This window comes from Procambarus clarkii, chromosome 10, assembly GCF_040958095.1.
Source record: "Procambarus clarkii isolate CNS0578487 chromosome 10, FALCON_Pclarkii_2.0, whole genome shotgun sequence".
In the NCBI taxonomy this organism is placed as follows: Eukaryota; Metazoa; Arthropoda; class Malacostraca; order Decapoda; family Cambaridae; genus Procambarus; species Procambarus clarkii.
The window spans coordinates 37,826,474-37,849,571 of record NC_091159.1 but is presented as its reverse complement, the minus strand read 5'-3'; the positions used below and the strand labels follow the sequence as shown (position 1 = coordinate 37,849,571).

The 23,098-nt window shown below is 44.5% G+C and overlaps 1 protein-coding gene across 1 annotated transcript in view; it reads right to left on the bottom strand.

The window, feature by feature from the left end:
- Positions 1-23,098, bottom strand: part of Pdcd4 (Programmed cell death 4) — a 62,205-nt gene that overhangs the window by 16,261 nt on the left and 22,846 nt on the right. Inside the window, exon 2 of the mRNA XM_045725799.2 lies at positions 468-637. Within this exon, the coding sequence (XP_045581755.1) occupies positions 468-637 (170 nt within the window). The remainder of the gene's footprint in view (positions 1-467; positions 638-23,098) is intronic.

Sequence of the window (23,098 nt, the reverse complement as noted above, 5' to 3'; positions counted from 1 at the left end):
ATATCAAGGTAAGGATAAAAAGGAAAGAACCCCATTCAAGAACCAAATGGGCTCCAAAAGAACAGGAGCTAGCTGAAGGTGAAAACAATCTACTGCTGTGGTAATATGTAGCTAAGTTCTCCAAGGCCCCCTCCACCTCATCACCGAGTTATTAAATGTAACTAAAATGTTCAACCGGAGAACAACAGCCTAACTACATAAGAAACCTTCCCTATGCTGTAAATATTGGATGTTTGAAGCAGATACACAACAGAAACCTCCTTATGTTGTAAGGAGTACTGATTATGTCTAATATTATATATATAGCAGTTCACTTTATCAAGTAAATATTGCTAAAGCCTAAAGATTTTTATTATCATCTTATGCAATAATAAGTAAAATTACCTCTGACAGAGGTAATTGTAATACAGGGGTACATAATTAAAAATTAACCTTAATGAAAACAAACTTATAATATGGCTAAATACCTGAAGTTCTTCGTCCGATCTGTCAAGATCAATGATCTTCAGTTTGAAGTCCTTGTTGTCTGGATTGGACTCGTCATAATTGGGATCATTGGTATCAATGGCCCCGTCTAACTCTTCTTCCGTTAATTCAGAACCCAGTGCTCCCCAGGTTCCCTTTCCACCTGCACCACCTGTGGAGGAAATACAATTGTACTGTACTTGTATAAACAAATGTTTTGCATGTTTCTATTAATTATTGATTTTGGCTTATATAGTACTGTACTGTATTGCTTAAGATGGTATCAACACTGGCCTAGATAATACAGTACAGTACTGTACCATTAACCTGACCAATATTCCTCCTACCCGGCAGGAGTGTAGAAATAGCCTAAGCTACTCTATTCTTTAGAGATGTATATTATTGTCTCAATAAACATACTTGAACTGACTAAAATTAAAATGTTAGCTTTTAATATTTTTTTTAGCATACATTGAAATTCTAATGCATAAACTTTAGAAAACAGCAACCCAGGTGCATATTAGAACTAAACAACCAATGCGTACCATGATCACTAAGGGCAGGTTCGTGCACTGTCTCCACCTATGTGGTGTTGCTAGTCGAAGTACAGCTGTACAATGACACCTCGGCTTACGAATGCCCCTATTTACGAACCTTTCGGGTTACGAGCCCAATTTCTTCATAAAATGTGAGTCGACTTACGAGCTTTGCCTCGAGAACAGCTTGTTGATACACGTATGGGCGACCTAGTGCACGGTTCCTGGTGGCACGGTCACCCGTGCTTCAGTTTACCAGTGCATCCCGCTTAGTGACGATCGTACAGGGTGCATGAATTCTTTGTAGAGAATTTAATTGATTTTCGCCTTTTTTTTGTTTGTTTTTTGAACATAAAAGTAATTATTATATACCATGCCATGGGTTCCAAGACAGTGAGTGGTAAGGTTCAACCTAAGAAAACACATGTGAGGATAACCATAGAGAAAAACGAGAGATCATTCATTCATTCGTAAACATGAAAATGATACATGGGTTGTTGAACTAGCTAGGCAGTACAACAAATCTTCAGGGGAGGAGGAAGCAGCAGAGGATGTCCCTTCCTCACTAATTAATAAAATGTGTGCAGTATGGGAAGAACTGCAAAGTTTTGCTGAAAAGACTCACCAACAAGCAGGGCATTGCATTGACCTCCTTAATGACAGTGTGATGTCTCTCTATAAACAAGTGTTAAAATGTAGGGAAAAAAAATGTCTTTAAACAGATTCTTAATAAGACAAGCAAGCAGTGACCCACAACCAGTTCATAGTGGCATGTCTGCAAAACGTAGGAGAGAGAGTACCCCAGAGAAGTCATCAGTGCCTGATGTAATAATGGAAAGGGACTCCCCTTCCAAACACTAACACCTCTCCTCCTCCCCCCTCCTCACCATCTTCCATACAACAAGTTATCAATAAAGGTAAGCTATAACTTGTACATAATATAGTTCTAAATATTTGTGTGTATTACGTATGATAAGTACTGTATTTTGAAAATATTTTTGGGTGTGTGGAACGGATTAATTCAATTTATATTATTTCTTATGGGAAAATTTGTTTCGGGTTGTGAATTTTCGGGTTACGAACCGTCTCTGGGAACAGATTAAATTCGTAAACGATGGGGCCACTGTATTGTACAGTAATTCTCTCAGTACTGTATATTAATATACCAGTACCCTGTATCAGTCTAATGTCCAGAGCCAGGTAAACTCTGGCTGTGGCAGCATTTAATATAGGTGAAGAAGTACTTAGTTGAGCAAATTACAGTTCATAATTTATGGGCTATTCATGCCCGTGCCACCTTTTGAGTGGCTTAAACTTATTAATCAGTTCATATTATTTAACTTTATCAAGTCAGTTTAAGTCATTGTTTTGTAACCTTTACTTTCAGTTAATATACATCGCTGAAGAGTTAAGATGCCAATGCTAATTCATTAGTTCATATTATTAATTTAAAATCAGTACAGTACAGTAATAATCAAAGTAGGCACCAAGCCCAGGAATCTATGTAGCATCTACTGGATACTTGCTGGATGGGGGTTCTGTGAGTTCTTCTATTCCCCAAACCCGGCCGGAAGCCAGACTTGACTTGTGAGAGCTTGGTCCAACAGGCTTTTGCTTGGAGCGGCCCACAGGCCCATATATCCACCACAGCCCGGTTTGTCCAATACTTCTTGACGAAAACAATCTAGTTTTCTTTTTAAGATGTCCACGTTTGTTCTGACAATATTTCTTATACTCGCTGGAGTATGTTGAACAACCGTGGTTCTCTGATGTTTATACAGTGTTCTCTGAATAAACCCCTGGAGAACCCCTGCTCTTCACCTAGTTAATTTTTAAATAATAAATACCTGTACAGGTACAGTACTTATAATTTTAAAAATTATTGATAAAATATTAATCAGTATTCAATAGACTAAATACATAAAATACTGTAATGATATACTGTCCTTCGGAAATGATCACAGAAACATTTCCCAATGCCCTAGGTGCCCACTTTATTGAAGTAAAGTTTGATTGCTAAATGGAATAGAAGAAAATACAACTTAAACAGATAATGTGTAATAAATTAGTTCTAATTCCCAAACCCCGTTATAGTGAAGACATTTTACTGGATGCTAATTACCTACTCATTATTTATATTAATACTTTCCAAATACTGTACCATCCAAGATCATATATCTTTAATTATGTGCATACTTTTTGCAGGAACCATATGTACTGTATTATTATGCCATGACATAAAACTTTCATCCTGGTGTCTGCAAAGAATCTAAAATATATTGAGTATGATGGATGTATTCACTTAATAAGGTACAGTATGTAAGCTTGATAAACACTAGGTATCATGGAAGACCAATGACTGGGGATGCAGTGCTAAAATGTACCCCATAGGAGGACCACTGGCCCATGTGCTGCAAGCCCTGTTAACACCCAAACATTTTTTTTCCACTAGTCTTAGTCCTTACTAAGAACTCTCTAATGACACTGCTTAACAAATTGTTCCACCCATCTATAACTACTTTATTGATAGACATAACTGTACACATGCAATACGTGTTAGTGGCTTTGCAAGAATTCAAACAAAAATTTCTAATTTTGCCCCGAGGGGCGAGTTTATTGGCAGCGCCACTCATCCTGTGAGTGGACATACCACCATAGCAGCATGTGCAACACTTCCGAATAGGAAGAAAACCCGCTGGGTTGTTCATCCTGTCACTTGATTGTAATGCTCAAACACCAATGTATGTACAGTATAGTACTTTCACAACCCAATGTACCTTCTTGTATATAACTAAATACAGTAAATAAAAATAGAAAAGTTAAATCAGCAGGTGGTGCAAACTCCCAGTTACTTATAGCCAAGCCTAAGCCTATACCAGCACAACTATCTAAAGTAAGTAATTATCAAAAGAAGGCACCAAGCTGGGGAGACTATGTAGCATCATCAAAGTCACAGGCGATTCAAAAGGAGCTAAATATCACTAGTAAGCCAATAGGAGAACAAAAGCACAAAAGGCATGCGATATAAAAAATATCGGAATAACCAGTACCTTCTGGTAAATCCTGCTAATTTCATTATATAACACAGATGTGGCTCCTTTTGCAGAGTAGGCCTTCTATAATAGATGGAAGAACTACTGTAGTACAGTATAAATTTATCTATCTCAATTCTGTATGCAGTTATGTAATGTGTTTTTTTTCTCTCATCAAGGTTATAATCAACACCTTTGAGAGGATATGCTTTGGTTAATTCCTCTGTCATATCATCCATTAGGATGGCATGAAATACTCGATACCATTATTAATACTTATATACAATGAAAATCTGTGCCTAGTTTGGGGTATATAAGAACGTTGCAGTTTCCTTAAGGAGTCAAGCACAAACAGTACAGTAAAGAATAATGAATCTACAGTAATTAAAACTTGTGTCAGTTTTGGAATATATAAATACTTAGAGTGCAAGGACTATGGCAAACAGCCAAATTTAAGGTTAGAGCCTTCCCTTACCCATTATCGTTCGCTGTTACACAACAGCATTTTACTTATTACTCAGTGTTTTTATCCAGATCATGGTACAATGAATTCATTGACTCAAATTACACATCAATATTGTACATTATACATTACATAAAACGGCTCTAGATCATGAACCCTAATAATTAGTTTGAGTAGGTCCCTTATAAAATCAAGAAAATCAATTACTTTCTACTACCCCAGCGGTGTAGGGAACTATCAGTTTGGGGATTGGGAGTGGGAGCCCTGTATGGATGCATACCATCCATGTACTGTATCTGGTGGCACCTTTCTTAAGACCAAGCCAGTTGGGCTGACCATTAATGTGTGTCTTGTGTGGGGGAAGGGATAATACTTTTTGAAGAGTACAGTTTACAGAAAACAGCAGCACTGTTTTCACACACTGAAAACTTACACCCCAGAAGTGACTCGAACCCATACTGCCAGGAGCACTATGCAACTGGTGTACAGGGCACCTTATCCACTCGATAAGTTGCATTTATAAGTTTACATTGATAAGTTCATTTCATTTGCATGTATGCCTGGGGACCATTCAAGCTAGTTCGCATCTGTGTTCCTCACGTGTGCCCCAAAGAATGAGGTGATTTGATAAAATACTATGCCCAAGATTGCCACCAGAGTACCGGCGGGCTGACGGGCAAATAGCCTCAGCTATCATGAGCTTTTGTCCTGTCGTGATGGTCGAGTGGATAAGGTGCCCTGTACACCAGTTGTATAGTGCTCCTGGCAGTATGGGTTCGAGTCACTTCTGGGGCGTGAGCTTTCAGATATATATATATATATATATATATATATATATATATATATATATATATATATATATATATATATATATATAATAAATGAACTAAATATTATTTTATGGAAGAAGCAGGTGGCAGCCGGTCCAAGGAGCTGGAGGGGTGAGAGTAAAAGGTGAGAGGAGGTGGAGGGTGAGGGGGTAATGGGGCTAGTGAGAGAACCGCAAGCTGAAAGCCATCGCTTAGCATCGTCCGTTGGCCTTAGTCATTGATATTTTCCGTAACTCCTTCACTTCACAACACTTTACATTTCAATGGTTACTTAAAAGATGTCGTATACATACAAGTTATATAAAGCGCACATGAGGTGTGCAACTCTAGTGTAATATTGCAGCATTTACCAGGCAGCAAAGTTTCCCGTGGTTGGAATCGAACGCGGGAGGGTGCTGCGGTGCCACGTCTCCTGCTGTGCACCACAACCTTCAAGGTCAACCCCAATAGTAAACATATTTACCTCTATATTGCTCTCTCCAGTCTTTGTACTAGATATATTTTGATGTAAGATTACATCAATAACATTCATAATAATTCAAGGCATTAATTAACTATCTAAACTGGTTTGGAGATTCCTTTTGGCTTATTAAACTTGCCATATAGACCATGGTATTTCTCTCACATTTAATTAAATTAATTTCACTGCACTATATATATTAGTAAGGGAAACTTGGCTCCGTCGTCCAATAATTACGGCGTCATACATGGGAAATGCGCGCCACTTTCTAATCCGCTTGTTGCCAAGGGCGCCCTGAAGACACACGGGCCAGTTACACGCCGGGTCCGCCAGGCGCTCTGCGCGCTCTAAATAAAACACTCTTTATACTGCACCAATGGAAAGTTATGCCTGGCACCGCTAAAGTGATTTACGGAAGATCAATTACACTTAAGTCACGGTGTATCACAGGGTAAACATCTTTATAGCATAGACATTTAAGGATGTCTGTAGGCGACATTTGCATCGTGGAGCAAGTTAAAGCAGGAAGCACCGTGCGAACACCCCCGTGACCACATTTACACCAGTGGCATCACACAAGGTACACTCCAACCCACCAACACCTTCACTCAAGGTCACACACACACACACACACACACACACACACACACACACACACACACACACACACACACACACACACACACACACACACACACACACACACACACACACGAGTATATATAATACCTTATCAAATACTGTGCGCACCGTTTAGATATGTAGACTTGTACCACAATAACAAGATTACCTACCTGCTTGAGATCTTCCCGCAATGTGTATACAAGACTGCTGAAGGGTTTAGCTGTGTCACGCACCAACCAAAATACTTTCCAAACTATTAAGTGTTACCTCTCCGTGATATAAAAGAAACTAACGGCAACCAAAATATACAAAAGTACGCACAGTTAGAAAACCTGGTATAATCTGCAGAATCTAGCTTGCAACTGTGGTTGCAAGCCATTGCAGAATGAGTAATACAAGACCAACACTACAAGCAATAAACGTCAATCCTTGATTTCAAGCCCAGCAACTCCATCCACATTTTCACATTTATCGACGAGACAACAATCTTTCGTTTGATAATTTGTTAATCAACTGCCTGAATATTTGACAACGGCGCTTCACGTCGGATCAAAGAAATTCAGCAATATTGCTTTTGGTTAATACTTGCCTGGATGCAGCCTGTCCTCCCAAGGTGTCCAAACGTCACGATACTATCATACCAAAGTGCCTTCCCTCTCCTGACCTACCAGAGGACCCAAAACAGAAAACGGGACAGTATGTTAATTTCACGAGCCGCTATCATTTTATAGTACACTTGGACTCAGGTAGAGTATACGTCTAAATTTAAATTTTAAATTTTGCCCCGAGGGGCGAGTTTATTGGGCAGCGTCACTCATCTTGTGAGTGGACACAAGCTATTCTCACCCCGTTCAGTACATCGTGTTAATACATACATATACACACATCACAAACAATAAACATATTACCAAACATTGTGAGAGATAAACATCTACATTTCCTCTTGTTACAGTGGATGACGATGTGCACGTCAGACTATCTCACTGACCAATAACTATGGGGCCCTTGAAGCCTGTTAGGGCGGTGATAGAAGCCCTAACAGAAGGGGCTGTTAGAAGCCCTAACAGGGCTGTTAGAAGCCCTAACGGCTGTTAGAAGCCCTAACAGGGCTGTTAGAAGCCCTAACAGGGCTGTTAGAAGCCCTAACAGGGCTGTTAGAAGCCCTAACAGGGCTAACAGAAGCCCTAACAGGGCTAATAGAAGCCCAAACAGGCTTGTATCACCGCCCATGGGAAAATTTAACGATCCCAAATTAACGAATGGAAAGTGAGGGGGGGGGGGTTGCCAACTTCCGTTGTCAGGGATGCCAGGAGAGTCGATTGTACAGCGTGTCTCAAAAGGTCAATGAGAGCGATACTTGAACAAGCGTTCCGCCCGGCCCCGCTCACCCCTACAGCTGTCACGCACCCTCATCTGGCTGCTCTTCCTCCAATATAACATCTACAGTATAGGGTCTTTCACGTACAACTTGCCAATCTAGTCCAGGAGTAATCAAGCATTTACGCATCGACCTACGAAACCTGTATATCTTGCCATATTCAAGGCAGCTATGTTTACATTTATTAAACAGTTCGTGAGCTCGAAAGGACTATGTTACTAACTGTGTTACTAACAATAATAACTGATAAAAGGTAAAGAAAGCCGCCATAATTCGGGAAGGATGTATATGACTCACGTGGTTGGGCACATGCTGGAGGAATCATGGTCCTGGCTTAAAAATCTGTGGAACAAAGCCTTAACCTTATTTACAAATTATATATATATTATATAATATATATATTTGGTAATATACCAATTACCGCGACCTTCCCTCTGCTATCTAGACAATAAACTAGTTGGAAGAAAAACACCGCGATCAACATTAGCATACCTCCATCCGCATACCTTGTGCAGGATCGACAGTGATAATAAGTGTGTACAGCTACGCCCGGGGACAGGTGGTGGAAGGGGGAGCATAACCTTCCTCTCCGCTTGTCGGGAAACTGTGTGTATACACTCAAAGGTGATAGAAAGTCCAATACAAAAATAACATTTATCCGGAAAAGCAAATTTGATGGGTGCAAGTACAGAAGCCTCGGTAAATAGGTCTGGTCCCCCCCCCTCCCCTCACTTTTATAACAAGAGCCCCTATGGGTATGCCATTGTTTACATAAGAAAACTCTAATGTTAATATGTCAAACATGGGAGAGAGTCGACGAGGCCACGCCCCTACGGCTTGGTGTGTGTGTGGTTGGTTGAGTACGTGCAGTTGCCAGTGCTGGCTGCGGCCCAGACAACTACGCAGTTAACTGAACGGACCACGTGGCGTCCTCCCAGCGATCCCCCGCCGTTTCGCCCAGTTCTGCGGGACATTTACAATATAACGTCACTCGAGCGTGCTTTCATCGGGCGTGTCGTCACTCTCGGTACCTCGTAACGCTACCCTACCAACACACCAAAACAATGTATCATGAAGGTAGAGCCATTTAACTCTAAAAACAGACTTCGTGCTTGGCGCGCACCAAGCCACGCCCACTGCAGAAAGTCACGTTACTATAAATACCTTCAGTGCTTTCTCGACCTTCCTAAAAAACGAGACGGGGGAAGGGGGAGGAGGAGGAAATAAGCGAGGGTGCATGCAGCAATGTTTAACAAGTAGTACCCACCACCTGTTACACGTGAGGATGCCAGCACACTTTCCCTGCAGCAGAAATTGGCACCTTCTGCAGTGTGGACCTTACTAGACCATATTTAGGCAGGTGGAACGACGGCCGTAGCACGTGGTACGACACACGTACGTTAAGAAGTGCTCCAAGTTAATTCATCATACATTATATATGTAACTACGTATGCTTTCATCGAAACGTATTGAAGGGTAGTATCATGAGGACCCCCATACATCACAATACGAAGTGAATGGTGTTAGGGGTGGATGGTGTTAGGGGTGGATGGTGTTAGGGGGACAGTGGTGGTGATAGGGTTGGCAGTGGCAGGTGATGGTAAGGATAATGGTGGCTAGTTTCCCAACACCCGCACAACCTGTTACCCTCAATAGTACATCGTATTTTGAAGAAGAATTTCCCCGACCAAAAACTGATGTCCAGTATTAAAAATGGTAGCGGCTCGATAAATTGACGTGATGTCCCGTTTTCTGTAAGTGGGTCCTCGGACAGGATAGCTTCAGTCAGTTTAGAACAACAGTTTAGTGACGATGGGAACGCTCGGGAGAACGGGCTGAACAGTAACTACAGGGAAGATTGATAAAGATTAAGCCACCCAAGAGGTGGCACGGGCATGAATAGCCCGTAAGCTACAGGGAAGTGAAGTCTACCTCTTTATACCCCGTCACTTACCGCCACTTCCAGAACTTCCTGCAGTACCTTCCACTTGCTGGCCACCCGACGGACATTTCCTTGCATTTCTTCGACTCATTCGCATTACCAACATCCTCCTGTGTGCTCAATTGTACCTACTGCTTTAGGAGACAACCAAGAGGACAGGCGCGATACAAGAGCCGATACTCTACCTTTCAAGCACAACAGTACTGGAACAATACAGAACTGATACTGGAACACTAGATATACTGGACTTGTACCCATGATTGGCTATGTAATGCATCAGTTATACAATGTATGTGATGTAACTATAACCTGAGTTTGTAAACGCATTTTAATCACCTTTAATTGTTAAGTGCTATTTTAATAACACACTAATTTCTATAGCAGCTATCTTACCCCTGTCAAAGTAGGAGAGACAGTCACGTATACCTGGTTGATACCTGGTTGATGGGGTTCTGGGAGTTTTTCTACTCCCCAAGCCCGGCCCGAGGCCAGGCTTGACTTGTGAGAGTTTGGTCCACTAGGCTGTTGCTTGGAGCGGCCCGCAGGCCCACATACCCACCACAGCCCGGTTGGTCCGGCACTCCTTGAAGGAAACAATCTAATTTCCTCTTGAGGATGTTCACGGTTGTATAGACGACGAGAGCACCTACACACACTGCTCCAGTCAGGCCACAGTCCTCGTTACACTAACAGCATTACCCGCCAGAATAGCACAGAACGGTTCCTTAATTGCGTAGTACGGACAGTGCTACATGTCATAGCTTCGGAGACACCATCATCTCCTATTCATGTTTAAAACCTCTGCCTTTAAATAATGTTTAGCAAATACACACAACCTTGCAGATTGCTAGCACATTATATCCCATTGTCGGGGACAGGAAGCCTGTTGGGCTGGATAAACCTATCCTCCTAAAAGGATTGTTGCAACTATTTGGTCAAACGTGCCAATAAGTACTATCATTCTGGGAGGATGGATTTATAGAGGTCCTACCCCATGACGAACTATGGACCTTGTCCAGGATGCATGCCAAGACGATTACCTCTAGGTAACGTCCGGAGGCTTATTACCTACCATTATTACTTATCACCAACCCACATGGATGGTTATTCAGCCACTGCTTGAGGTGGGGCAACGCCATCACTGAAAACGGTTATATAAAGCAAGATAACGACTGAGGGATTTTCAGCAGCTGGACACCCTCATAAAGACTGTGAAGCAGTATCCTCCCCCGCGATAACAGCTTGATGGTTAAAAGCAACCTCAGAATACTGAGAAAAAAAAATTGTACCACTTACGGGCTATTCATGCCCGTGCCACCTCTTGGGTGGCTTAATCTTTATCAATCAATCAATCGACTGAGGGATTGGATCTCTTTTCTACGCCAAGGTCATTTATAACCTGTTTGACTGGAGTTGGCTGCAGCCTAGCCATCGGGTACGAGAAAGTGGGCAGACCTTCAAACGGACGCACTGGATTTCTCCACCGCCGCTCATGCCAATTGTTTGTGGGAAGTAGTTGTGCCGCTCCATGTCAGGCGGTGTTCCCGGTAACAAATACATTTACTGTGGTCAATATTTGAAAATGCGATCAGGTAACAGCAAAATAAAACCGCCGCAGTTAGCATTCACAGATGGGAGCCTAAATACATACACTCCGGACAGTTTCATGACGCAGCCCGTCCTCACACGAGAACGTCTCCTGCAACAACTCATTCAACATGATCAAACACACACGCCGCTTCTCAAGTTTTGCTGGCAAGAGAACATCCAAAGGTGGCAACCAGTTCTCGCACTTGCTTATAGTCAATATTGGCTTATTTAATAAGTGCATATTGTAACACCGCTCTTAAATTGTAACACCACCCTAAAATGTACCACTATAAAATGGAACACCACTATAATGGAACACTACTTATCCTGAGTAACACTTCCTCATCGGTTGCACTTGATAACACTGTCATGAGCTGACATATGATGGTTACACCGGAACCAAAGGTACACTGCCAATAAGGAAATGCTAACACAAGGATTAAATACGCTGCCACCATCTGCCTTTGACCATTGAAACTATATCAAGCAACGAGGCAAGAAACATTGCTTGACTAGGAGAGTACTTTCTATGACTGTTATTAATTATGAAAACGGTTGTCAGCCACTATATCCAAAAGGCTAAGAGGATTCAACAATTGACACAGACGGGAAATTTAATGAGTTTATTGAGACCAAAATTATGTCAATCACCACTTATAAATCCTATTCTAACACTGGCAAAAAGTTAAGAAATTTGGACATGGAACAAGAACTCAGAGATCACACACATTACCTTAAGCTATCTGTCTCTCCCTGGCTGAGATGTTCTTCACAGCCCCGCTCTCGATCCCGGTGTACCGCACTCTCTCCTTCCTATGTTCCTACAGGCCCTCTATATACAACCCCCACAGGGGGGAGGGGGAGATCTGCTGTTGCTACCCACCAAGAATGTACAAACACTCAAGAAATATTTCAAAAAGCTTGTTTGACATTCACCATACACTCTTCAAGAGAGGAGTTATTAATTACGTGTGTGACTGACCTCTGACCTGGCCAAAAGGGGGAGATCCAGGGATGTTTACACATAAGAATCTGGAGTTTAATTTCCTTGCATGAAATATTACATACTTGAAACTATGCTGACTAAGACTAACCCAGGAATTTTTAATCAATATACAAGATAAACCGGAGGTCATCTGGGCTGACCTCTTGGAGAAGGCTTCCCTGGGTGTGAACTCTAAGGGGGGGGGGAGGTCCAGGGTGTTACAATATGTGACATACTAATTGATTGTGAATATTTTAGTTTACCTTGAAAAGCTTCATAGAAAACACTGACCTCACCTAACCTTCTTAGTATATTAAGATAAGCATCTTATTACTTCTTAATTACAATTATTACTTAACCTATACCGTTGATAGGTTAAGTAATAATTGTAAAGTAATTGTTAAGTAATAAAAAAACCGGGAGCCGGTCCGCTCGGCCGACCGGTCCAGCACACTGGACTTGTGATCCTGTAGTCCTGGGTTCGATCCCAGGCGCCGGCGAGAAACAATGGGCAGAGTTTTTTCCACCTATGCCCCTGTTACCTAGCAGTAAAATAGGTACCTGGGTGTTAGTCAGCTGTCACGGGCTGCTTCCTGGGGGTGGAGGCCTGGTCGAGGACCGGGCCGCGGGGACACTAAAAAGCCCCGAAATCATCTCAAGATCTCAAGATGTCACATATGCACTTATTAAATAAGCCGATATTGACTATAAGCAAGTGCGCAAACGGGTTGCAGGTGGACACGAGACACACCTGGCGCCTTCGTAACCCTGTTCAACATAGAACCAAAGATATCTTACTGAATTTATTGTAACCGTGATATATATGTGCTTCAGCCTACAGTTTAGGCCTATTGTCTTATGTATGACCCTCTGTCCTGCGTGACAGTGAATACTAGCATTAACCTCAATTTAATAAGACTATCAAAATCCTCAGATTAGGCAAAATTGTAATTAATTTTGTCAATAAAGATGTTAATAATAATATACTGAATTTTGAGAATATCTGGACTTAAACATTTCCTTCTTAAAGTTCTACTGACCTTCCACTTAGACGAAAGCCGCGTTTCTTGCAATATAAATAAATTACATCTGCGTTAGTTCTATCTTTCGATATAATAAATATTTTACCCTAATAGTTATTTTCATAGAGATGGTGCTGGAATGTCATTTGTCTACCCCTTACGAAACTCTCGAGCGTTCCCAGCGTCACTAAACTCATGTTCTAAATTGCCCGAACCCAGCGTAACGGAGGACTCACTGATAGAAAACAGGACACCACGTCAATTTTGCGAGCCGCTCAACCCGTCCTCCAAACAACGACCCAAGAGTGATTCCATCCACCCGCCAAACCCGCTGTTTATGAATGAAAACTGTTTACACACGACTCACAACTCATTTTGTTCGAATCACAACGCTATAAATGCTTCACCCACGTACTACAAATGCAAATAATCGCCAACAGAACCTAAACACCTGACCTAACCTATCCTATGCCTATATATACAATATGCCAATATATTATAATATTAATTTGTACTTGAGAAAATTTCCGGTTTGAATGAACAGCATGTTGAAATTTATGAATGCGTCTGTGGGGTTGATCGCTGAATGTAATGGACTTGAGTCGAGGACGGGTTGGTAAATGCAGCCCGTCCTCCAAACAAAGATCCAAAAGTGATTCCATGCACCCGCCAAACCCCCTGTTTATGAATGAAAAACGGTTTACACACTACTCACAACTCATTTCGTTCGAACACTTCCGGAACAAATGCTTCACTGACGAATTTTGTTCAAACTACAACGCTATAAATGCTTCACCCACGTACTACAAATACAAATAATTGCCAACAGAATCCAACCACCTAACCTAACCTATGCCTATATATGCACAATATGCTATTATAATATTAATTTATATTTACAAAAATTCCCGTTTTGAATGAACAGCATGTAAACATTTATGAATGCGTCTGTAGGGTCGACCGCTGGATGTAATGGACTTGAGTCGAGGACGGGTTGAGCCGCTATGATTTTTAACAGCACCACCATCGGCTAAGAATGACCACAAAGCTCGAGGGGGACTTCTGGGATGTGTAGAAAATGTCATATATATTGGTGACGCGGGAAACCACAACCAACTAACTTATCGCAGAAAAGAACGTTAACAATTTTCCAAAAATAGTGTGTTAATAGCATCATATTTTAGGGAAGAATGCATGAGGCTCTCCGCACCAGTGGTCACACTCGTCATGAACCGTTCAGTAGACGTGGACCAGCACCCGTCCGCACCTGGCTCACATTGAAACCAAATCTTGGTAGAAAATAATCCACATTACTTTTTTTAGCACAGTAGTTAGTAATTAGGTACATTTAGGTACTAAAAATGCCCATCTCGCAGGAAGCTTTGTTATACACGTGACCTGAAGCCTGCAGTGACAAACTTTGGATGAATTATGAGGACGTTATCTTGAGGTTATCTTGAGATGATCTCGGGGCTTTTTAGTGTCCCCGCGGCCCGGTCCTCGATCAGGCCTCCGCCCCCAGGAAGCAGCCCGTGACAGCTGACAAACACCCAGGTACCTATTTTACTGCTAGGTAACAGGGGCATAGGGTGGAAGAAACTCTGCCCATTGTTTCTCGCCGGCGCCTGGGATCGAACCCAGGACCACAGGATCACAAGTACAGCGTGCTGTCCGCTCGGCCGACCGGCTCCCTCGTCCTCAAGAACACGGGTGCGATAAAGTAATTGCAAGGTTCCAGGTACCTGGTACTGGGAGATGTGCTGGGGGTAACTTGTCTAAGCTTCTTCTTCGCGTTATACCGAGTGCTTGGTGTGGCAAGCAGTGGCCATATATTTCTCAGAGGTGCGCAGCGCGGCTACTGTAAGCCATTCAGTGGGCTTGAAAACAAATATTCAAGATATAAACAAATGCTGCAAAATACTTATCAACTTTCCTGCTCTTAACAGGAAACAAAAATTAAAATGCGACGCAACAAAATCTGAAAATATGCATATTTTCTGTGTAGAAAAAGGGGAGGGAGGGAGGGAGGGGAAGCAACTTCCGTCAATACTTCTTTTTCTTAGGTTCCCATTCTTACTTGTATTAGTACCCCCTTACATTCTGAATTACACCTATCCCTTCCGTACCTTTCGCCTTGTTCCTACCTGCCTCTAAGTCTTCCTCCTCCTCATCTCTCTCTCGCCTTACTTAATGCCCGTCCCATCCTCTTGTCTGGGACGGGAGGCATCTCCCGTCACGCAGGGTGCAGTCGCACCTCCACAGATCTCCAGTATCATCTATTGATACTGGTAATGGCTCAAAAGAGCCACCACTTACGGGCTATTCATGCCCGTGCCACCTTTTGGGTGGCTTAATCTTTATCAGTCAATCAATCTCTTGTCTGCACCATTTGGTCACCACTTGGTCCGGGAGACATCTCCCGTCACGCAGGGTGCAGTTGCGCCTCCACAGATCTCCAGTATCATCTTTTGATACTGGTAATGGCTCGAAAGGGCCACCACTTACGGGCTATTCATGCCCGTGCCACCTTTTGGGTGGCTTAATCTTCATCAATCAATCAATCTCTTGTCTGGGTTACGGGCTCATTATAGCCCGTGCTACATGGACATTTCGTTGAGTAGTTAAATCTTAAACAACAATCTCGTCTCCGAGGCTCACCATAGCCCATGCTTCTTGCCCCGCTCCTGTGCCAGGTAAGTTACGGGCTTACCATAGCCCGTGCTACTTGGAACTTGATCCGAGTAGCTGAATCTATAACAACAACAAATCTCGTCTCATCACAATCTACTTGATAATGGGTACAGGATGGACCGAAACGTCGTCGTCACTTCATCTTCTAGTGTGTGTGGTTTGGCCAACAAGAAAATCTAGTTATTACACAACATTGGTCAAGATTTCTTAATTGTTTAAGTTTCATATATCCATAATAGACGTAGCAGGCGCTCCGCCATAGGACCAAGCGGGCAAGGTATTGCTTCAGGCCAACAGGAGAGGCAACTGGGAGGTGGAGAGCCGTGTGGCCCAGCAAGGGCCGCACCACTCCCTCCGTCCTGCGACATTCCAAGTCTAGCGCCTCTTCTTGGACCAGATGAGCAAGTTCGACTCTCCTCGCTTCACCCAGGCTCACCCACCTCTCCATCACGAGTGGTGTTCCATGGGGGTGGTGCACCACCTGGCCAGCCTCAACATCCTCACACAATGTAGGTAAACTGCAGGTAATGTTTTCAGAGTTCTTCTACTCCAAGCCTGGCCAGATTTAGGCTCGTCTTGCAGTAAACTGATCTGTAAGGGTGTTGCTTCTAGTGGCCCGCATGCCCACATATCCATTACAATCCAGCTGGTCCAGCACGTTCTGCAAGAACTTGTCCAGTCCAACTGTCTCTCGAGACAGTTCATTTGTGTTCCGGCGATATTTTTTACATTTGGTGAAAAAAAAAGGTGAAGCGCCTTGTGTGTGTGTGTGTGATATTCATACACTGCTCTCTGCTCCTAATGACACTCCCACCCTTCCCTGCATCTACTGCCATAGTTTAGCTCCGGAAAGTTATCTTAGTCTGCATATTTGTTACTCGATCCTCGATGTATCCATACACCAACATTCGCAATGTCCCCCTTTAATATCGTCTCATTTTTTTACGCAGTCGACCAATCCGTTATAAATGCGACCTACCGGTAAAAATTAAACAACCATAATATTGGTCCTTTTCTACATATGGAGATGGCTCGCGCGTGGTGTGAGAGGAAATTTGTTGTCCGTGTACTCAAGATTGTATAGGAGATTTCTCAAGGTAAGCAGAACATCACATTGACTATACTGACTGTTATTGAGGCGTTGAGCGTCCAATGTTGTGCCTAGTCACTACTTTACATAAATTATTAGTTATATACTTCGTTGGCTTACTTGAACACTGCGCTCACGGACGGCAGAAGGAGAGGAGGCCGAGATGTACAACAGCTAAGAAATAAAACAACAGAAAACAGGTAAGAAAGAGACGGGAAAATGGAAAGAAAGAGACGGGAAAATGGAAAGAATGAACGGTGCCAGCCTCAGTAAAGAGCAGAATACCAGGGGGACAGGGAGGGGGACAGGGAGGGAGACAGGGAGGGAGGGTGAGGAGGACCACAAGCTACTACTGACAAGTGTTGACGTGACTCATGAGTGGGTGTCAACACAGCCATAACCAGCACCATTAGGGAGATGGTTGACAAGTAGGTGGCAGTGGTGCATCCTCTCAACACACACAAGCATAAATAACAAATAGTTTTTTTGTTTTGCAGGGATATGCCTGCGCGGGCCCTAAGCCTCGGGCTGGCCCACTAAGTGTTGCTTGTTTCTGTTTTACTTGGGCGAAGTATGAGTATTTATGACACGTATGGTCGCTTTAGTAAGATTCTGAACAAATAGTAAACACACACACACACACAGTGTATATTGTACACTGTGTCAAGTTGTTAGCCAACCTGTGACAGATTGTTAGCCAACCTGTGACAGATTGTTAGCCAACCTGTGACAGATTGTTAGCCAACCTGTGACAGATTGTTAGCCAACCTGTGACAGATTGTTAGATTGTTTGGAGTCTGTTGGGGGGTCTGATAGGTGAGTGGACAGCACGCAGGACTCTTAATTCTTTGGCCCGGGTTTAATTCCCGGACTCGGCAGAAACAAATGGGCAAAGTTTCATTCACCTTGAATGCCCGTTACCTAGCAGTAAATAGGTACCTGGGAGTTAGACAGCTGTTACGGAGCTGCTTCCTGGATCTGGGTGTGTGTGTGGGGGGGGGGGCAAGGAGGGAATTAGTTAGTCGTTAGTAACAGTTGAGAGGCGGGCCGAAAGAGCAAAGCTCAACCCCCGCAAGCACAACTAGGTGAACACACACACACACGCGCGTGTGTGCGCGTATGAGCTACAAGGAGAGAGTAGGGGAATTAAATCTCACGTCGTTGGAAGACAGAAGAGTTAGAGGGGAACATGATCACCACATACAAGATAATCAAAAGAATTGATAGGGTAGATAAAGAGACTATTAACACAAGGGACGCGCAGGTAGAAACTGAGTGCATAAAACGAGCCATATACACATTAGAACATTTTTTTTTTAGTGTTAGAGTACTTGACAAACGGATTGCATTAAGAAGCGATGTGGTGGAGGCAGACTCCATACACAGTTTCAAACATAGATATGATAGAGCCCAATAGGCTCTGGAACCTGTAGAGAGGCGAGACCAAAGAGCCAAAGCTGAACTCCCACAAGCACAACTAGGTGAGTACACAGCACCACACTGAAGGTGACTATACAAACAGTAGAGACAGGCGGGAGGAAAGCGAACACATACTAACCTGGGTAAGGAATTACACAACGGACAGGAGCCAGAGTGTGACAGTGAGGGGGGGGGGCCGAGAAGTCGGACAGGCGTTATCTTGAGGTTATCTTGAGATGATTTCGGGACTTAGCGTCCCCGCGGCCCGGTCCTCGACAAGGCCTTTTTGTTACACACACCCAGGAAGAAGCCCGTAGCAGCTAACTCCCAGGTACCTATTTATTGCTAGGTGAACAGAGGCATCAGGGGCGAAAGAAACTGCGTAGGGTAACAAGCGGAGTACCTCAAGGATCGGTGCTGGACCCCTATTTACTTCATTTATGTACATATCCTGGCTGCAGGAAATGAGTTTTATATGTCGATGCTTGCAGACGATTCGAAACTGATCCGAATAACTGCGACAGATGAGCATTGTAAGATTCTACAAGATGACTTAAACAAGCTGCAGACCTGGTCCAAGAAATGGCTGGTAGAGTTCAACACCAGCAAGTGTAAGTGATGGAACAGGACCGAGGAGACCGAAAGGCCAGTACACGATGAAGGAGGAAACTACCTAGGTGTAAGGACTCCAGCAAAACACCTGGAAGTAGACTCCAGAGGCTCATATAAATATAATACGTGAACAGCATACTTACTCTACACTAGCAAAAGTTATAACATCCTTCAGGAACTAAAATAAGGAGGCTTTTAGGTCAGTGTACACGGCGTATGTGAGACCAGTGTTAGAGTATTCCGCCCCATCGTCGAGACACCTATCTTAAACACACAAGGAGGCTCCAAAAGCAACAGAAGTTCGCAACGAGACTCGTCCCAGAATTGCAAGGAATTGGGGTATTGAAAGACTGAAGGAACTAAACCTGACGTCGCTAGTGAAGAAGAAGAAGAAGAAGAAGAAAAAGAAGAAGAAGAAGAAGAAGAAGAAGAAGAAGAAGAAGAAGAAGAAGAAGAAGAAGACGAAGAAGAAGACGAAGAAGAAGACGAAGAAGAAGACGAAGAAGAAGACGAAGAAGAAGACGAAGAAGAAGACGAAGAAGAAGACGAAGAAGAAGACGAAGAAGAAGACGAAGAAGAAGACGAAGAAGAAGAAGAAGGAGAGAGAAGAGAGAGAGAAGAGAGAGAGAGAGAGAGGAGGGACATGATACAGACGTATAAAATACTTAAGGAGACTGACAGTAGAGATAGAGGAAATGTTCACAATGAATACCAGCAGAACAAGAGGACATGGATGGAAGCTTGAGAATCAGATGAATTATAGAGATGGTCGAAAGTTTTCTTTTAAAGTAAGGGTAGTTGGAAAATGGCATGAACTAAAGGAGCAGGTTGCAGAGACAAACTCCATTCATAACTTCAAAAGTGGATAAGATAAGGAAATAGGTTAGGAGTTATTGCATTCGACAACAGGTGGCTGGAAAAGTGGGGTCCAAAAGCTAGAGTTCGATCCTGCAGGCACAAATAAATTAGTGCACACACACGCGCGTCAATTCACTTGTGCTCAATCCACCTCAAACTGGCCCCGCGCACACCTGTACCCCCCCCCCCCCCCGAGGCCTCACAAAATAAACATAAAACGAAAATTGGAAAAGTACGAATGTTTGCAACAAGACTGGTCCTAGAGCGAAGAGGACTAAGCTACTAGGTTAGCCTAATGGAACTAAATGTCACCGCCCTATAGGATAAAAGAAACAGAGTGGATATGGTCCCAACATACAAGATACTAAAGAGGAATATACAAGGTGGACAAGGAAAGCCTCTTCAAATAGAAAATAGGACAAGACGATAGGTGGAAGCTGGAAACGCAAACGAGCTGCAAATGTGCTGTATGAATGTAAGGAAATACTCGTACCCTGTATGAGCAGTCATGAAGTGGAATGTACTGAAAGAAGAAGTTGTGGAAGCCACCTCCATCCATAACTTGATGGCAAGATTCGACAAAGAATTTAAACGACAATAGTTAAAGTGTAGAGCAACAGTTACAAGAGGGTCAGTAGGTAGGACAGAGAGGTAGAGCTCACTCCCCCGTAGACAGTGTAGGTGAAGACCTGAGAGGTGAGGTAAGGTTCCCAGGCTCCCAGTTATCTGGCCACCTGCTCACGCCACACCACTCACACCTTAGTGTGCACCATCACCACACCACACGGAGGGAGGCCAGGGACCACACCACACGGAGGGAGGCCAGGGACCACACCACACGGAGGGAGGCCAGGGACCACACCACACGGAGGGAGGCCAGGGACCACACCACACGGAGGGAGGCCAGGGACCACACCACACGGAGGGAGGCCAGGGACCACACCACACGGAGGGAGGCCAGGGACCACACCACACGGAGGGAGGCCAGGGACCACACCACACGGAGGGAGGCCAGGGACCACTGACCACACCACACGGAGGGAGGCCAGGGACCACTGACCACACCACACGGAGGGAGGCCAGGGACCACTGACCACACCACACGGAGGGAGGCCAGGGACCACTGACCACACCACACGGAGGGAGGCCAGGGACCACTGACCACACCACACGGAGGGAGGCCAGGGACCACTGACCACACCACACGGAGGGAGGCCAGGGACCACTGACCACACCACACGGAGGGAGGCCAGGGACCACTGACCACACCAAACGGAGGGAGGCCAGGGACCACTGACCACACCACACGGAGGGAGGCCAGGGACCACTGACCACACCACACGGAGGGAGGCCAGGGACCACTGACCACACCACACGGAGGGAGGCCAGGGACCACTGACCACACCACACGGAGGGAGGCCAGGGACCACTGACCACACCACACGGAGGGAGGCCAGGGACCACTGACCACACGGAGGGAGGCCAGGGACCACTGACCACACGGAGGGAGGCCACAGCTTAACGCGTCTACTCGACTAACAGGTCGCAACTTTTACACAACCTTAACCTTACAAGTCCAACCTATAGAAGAGTCGCGGCTCGCAAATATTAGCATTTTCTAGACATTGGACTCTATAGGTCAAGTGGGCTCAAAGGTTGGCATTTTTACGGAGTGGCTGCACAGCCTACAGTTACCATGGCTGCTGAATACTTGGTTAGAATGACACACACAATGTCGCAGCCATAGTGTTGTACACGGGTCCAACTTGCGTGGTAAGCAACAGCAAGCACAACTATACATTTATATAGCATGATTTGCTATATGTACCCAACAGGTCACAGTGTACATATCCAAGTAACGTGTTAGTCTCACTAACATATTTCGTTAGTAATCGAGCCGTATGTTTTGTGAGGAAGAAAGGCTGAGAGTGACTAGCTGGTGATAGTGGTATCAGAGCACCGATAAGCTGTGAGTCTTAACTAGACGTGGTTCCCTCCTACACGTTGTGCAAGCTGTTCCACCTCCCTCCAGTCACCTACAACCATTATCATATATTACACATATACCATATTAAATATAAACACAACTACGACTAACTAGTACTGAATGTGATGCAAAACGTCCCTGTATCGGTGCTTTGGGAGTCTACAATACCTGCCTCATCGCCACACTCCCCTGCCTACACTTCACAGTAATCCACAATGGTTATCTGTTATATAAGACAGACTTGCCTAAGAGTGCGATGGGATGTACGCAGAAAGGTGTACTGCCTTTCTCGGCGTACTTACACAGTATACTACATTACTGGACTATCTTAAGGTCTGAAGTATACTTGCTCAGTAGTGTTGCTGTGGCCGTCTTGATAACCCTACCACGGTTCACAGCACAGTGGGCACAGACTCGCAACCGAGGGACCCCGGGTTCAATTCCCGGGCAGGCCAGAAACGATTGGGCACGTTTCTTATTTGATGGCCATGTCCACCTACAATTACCCGGGAGTTGAGCAACTGTGTTTGGTTGCATCCTGGGGAAGGCCAGTAGCTGGCCTAGAATGGTCTTGGCCAGTGTAGGTACAGTCTTCCTCTCACCCGACAACGGCAGCATGCCTAACACGGACTACCAGGGAGCCCGACAACGGCAGCATGCCTAACACGGACTACGAGGGAGCCCGACAACGGCAGCATGCCTAACACTGACTACGAGGGAGCCCGACAACGGCAGCATGCTTAACACTGACTACGAGGGAGCCCGACAACGGCAGCATGCCTAACACGGACTACGAGGGAGGCCGACAACGGCAGCATGCCTAACACTGACTACGAGGGAGCCCGACAACGGCAGCATGCCTAACGCGGACTACGAGGGAGCCCGACAACGGCAGCATACCTAACGCGGACTACGAGGGAGCCCGACAACGGCAGCATGCCTAACACTGACTACGAGGGAGCCCGACAACGGCAGCATGCCTAACACGGACTACGAGGGAGGCCGACAACGGCAGCATGCCTAACACTGACTACGAGGGAGCCCGACAACGGCAGCATGCCTAACGCGGACTACGAGGGAGCCCGACAACGGCAGCATGCCTAACGCGGACTAC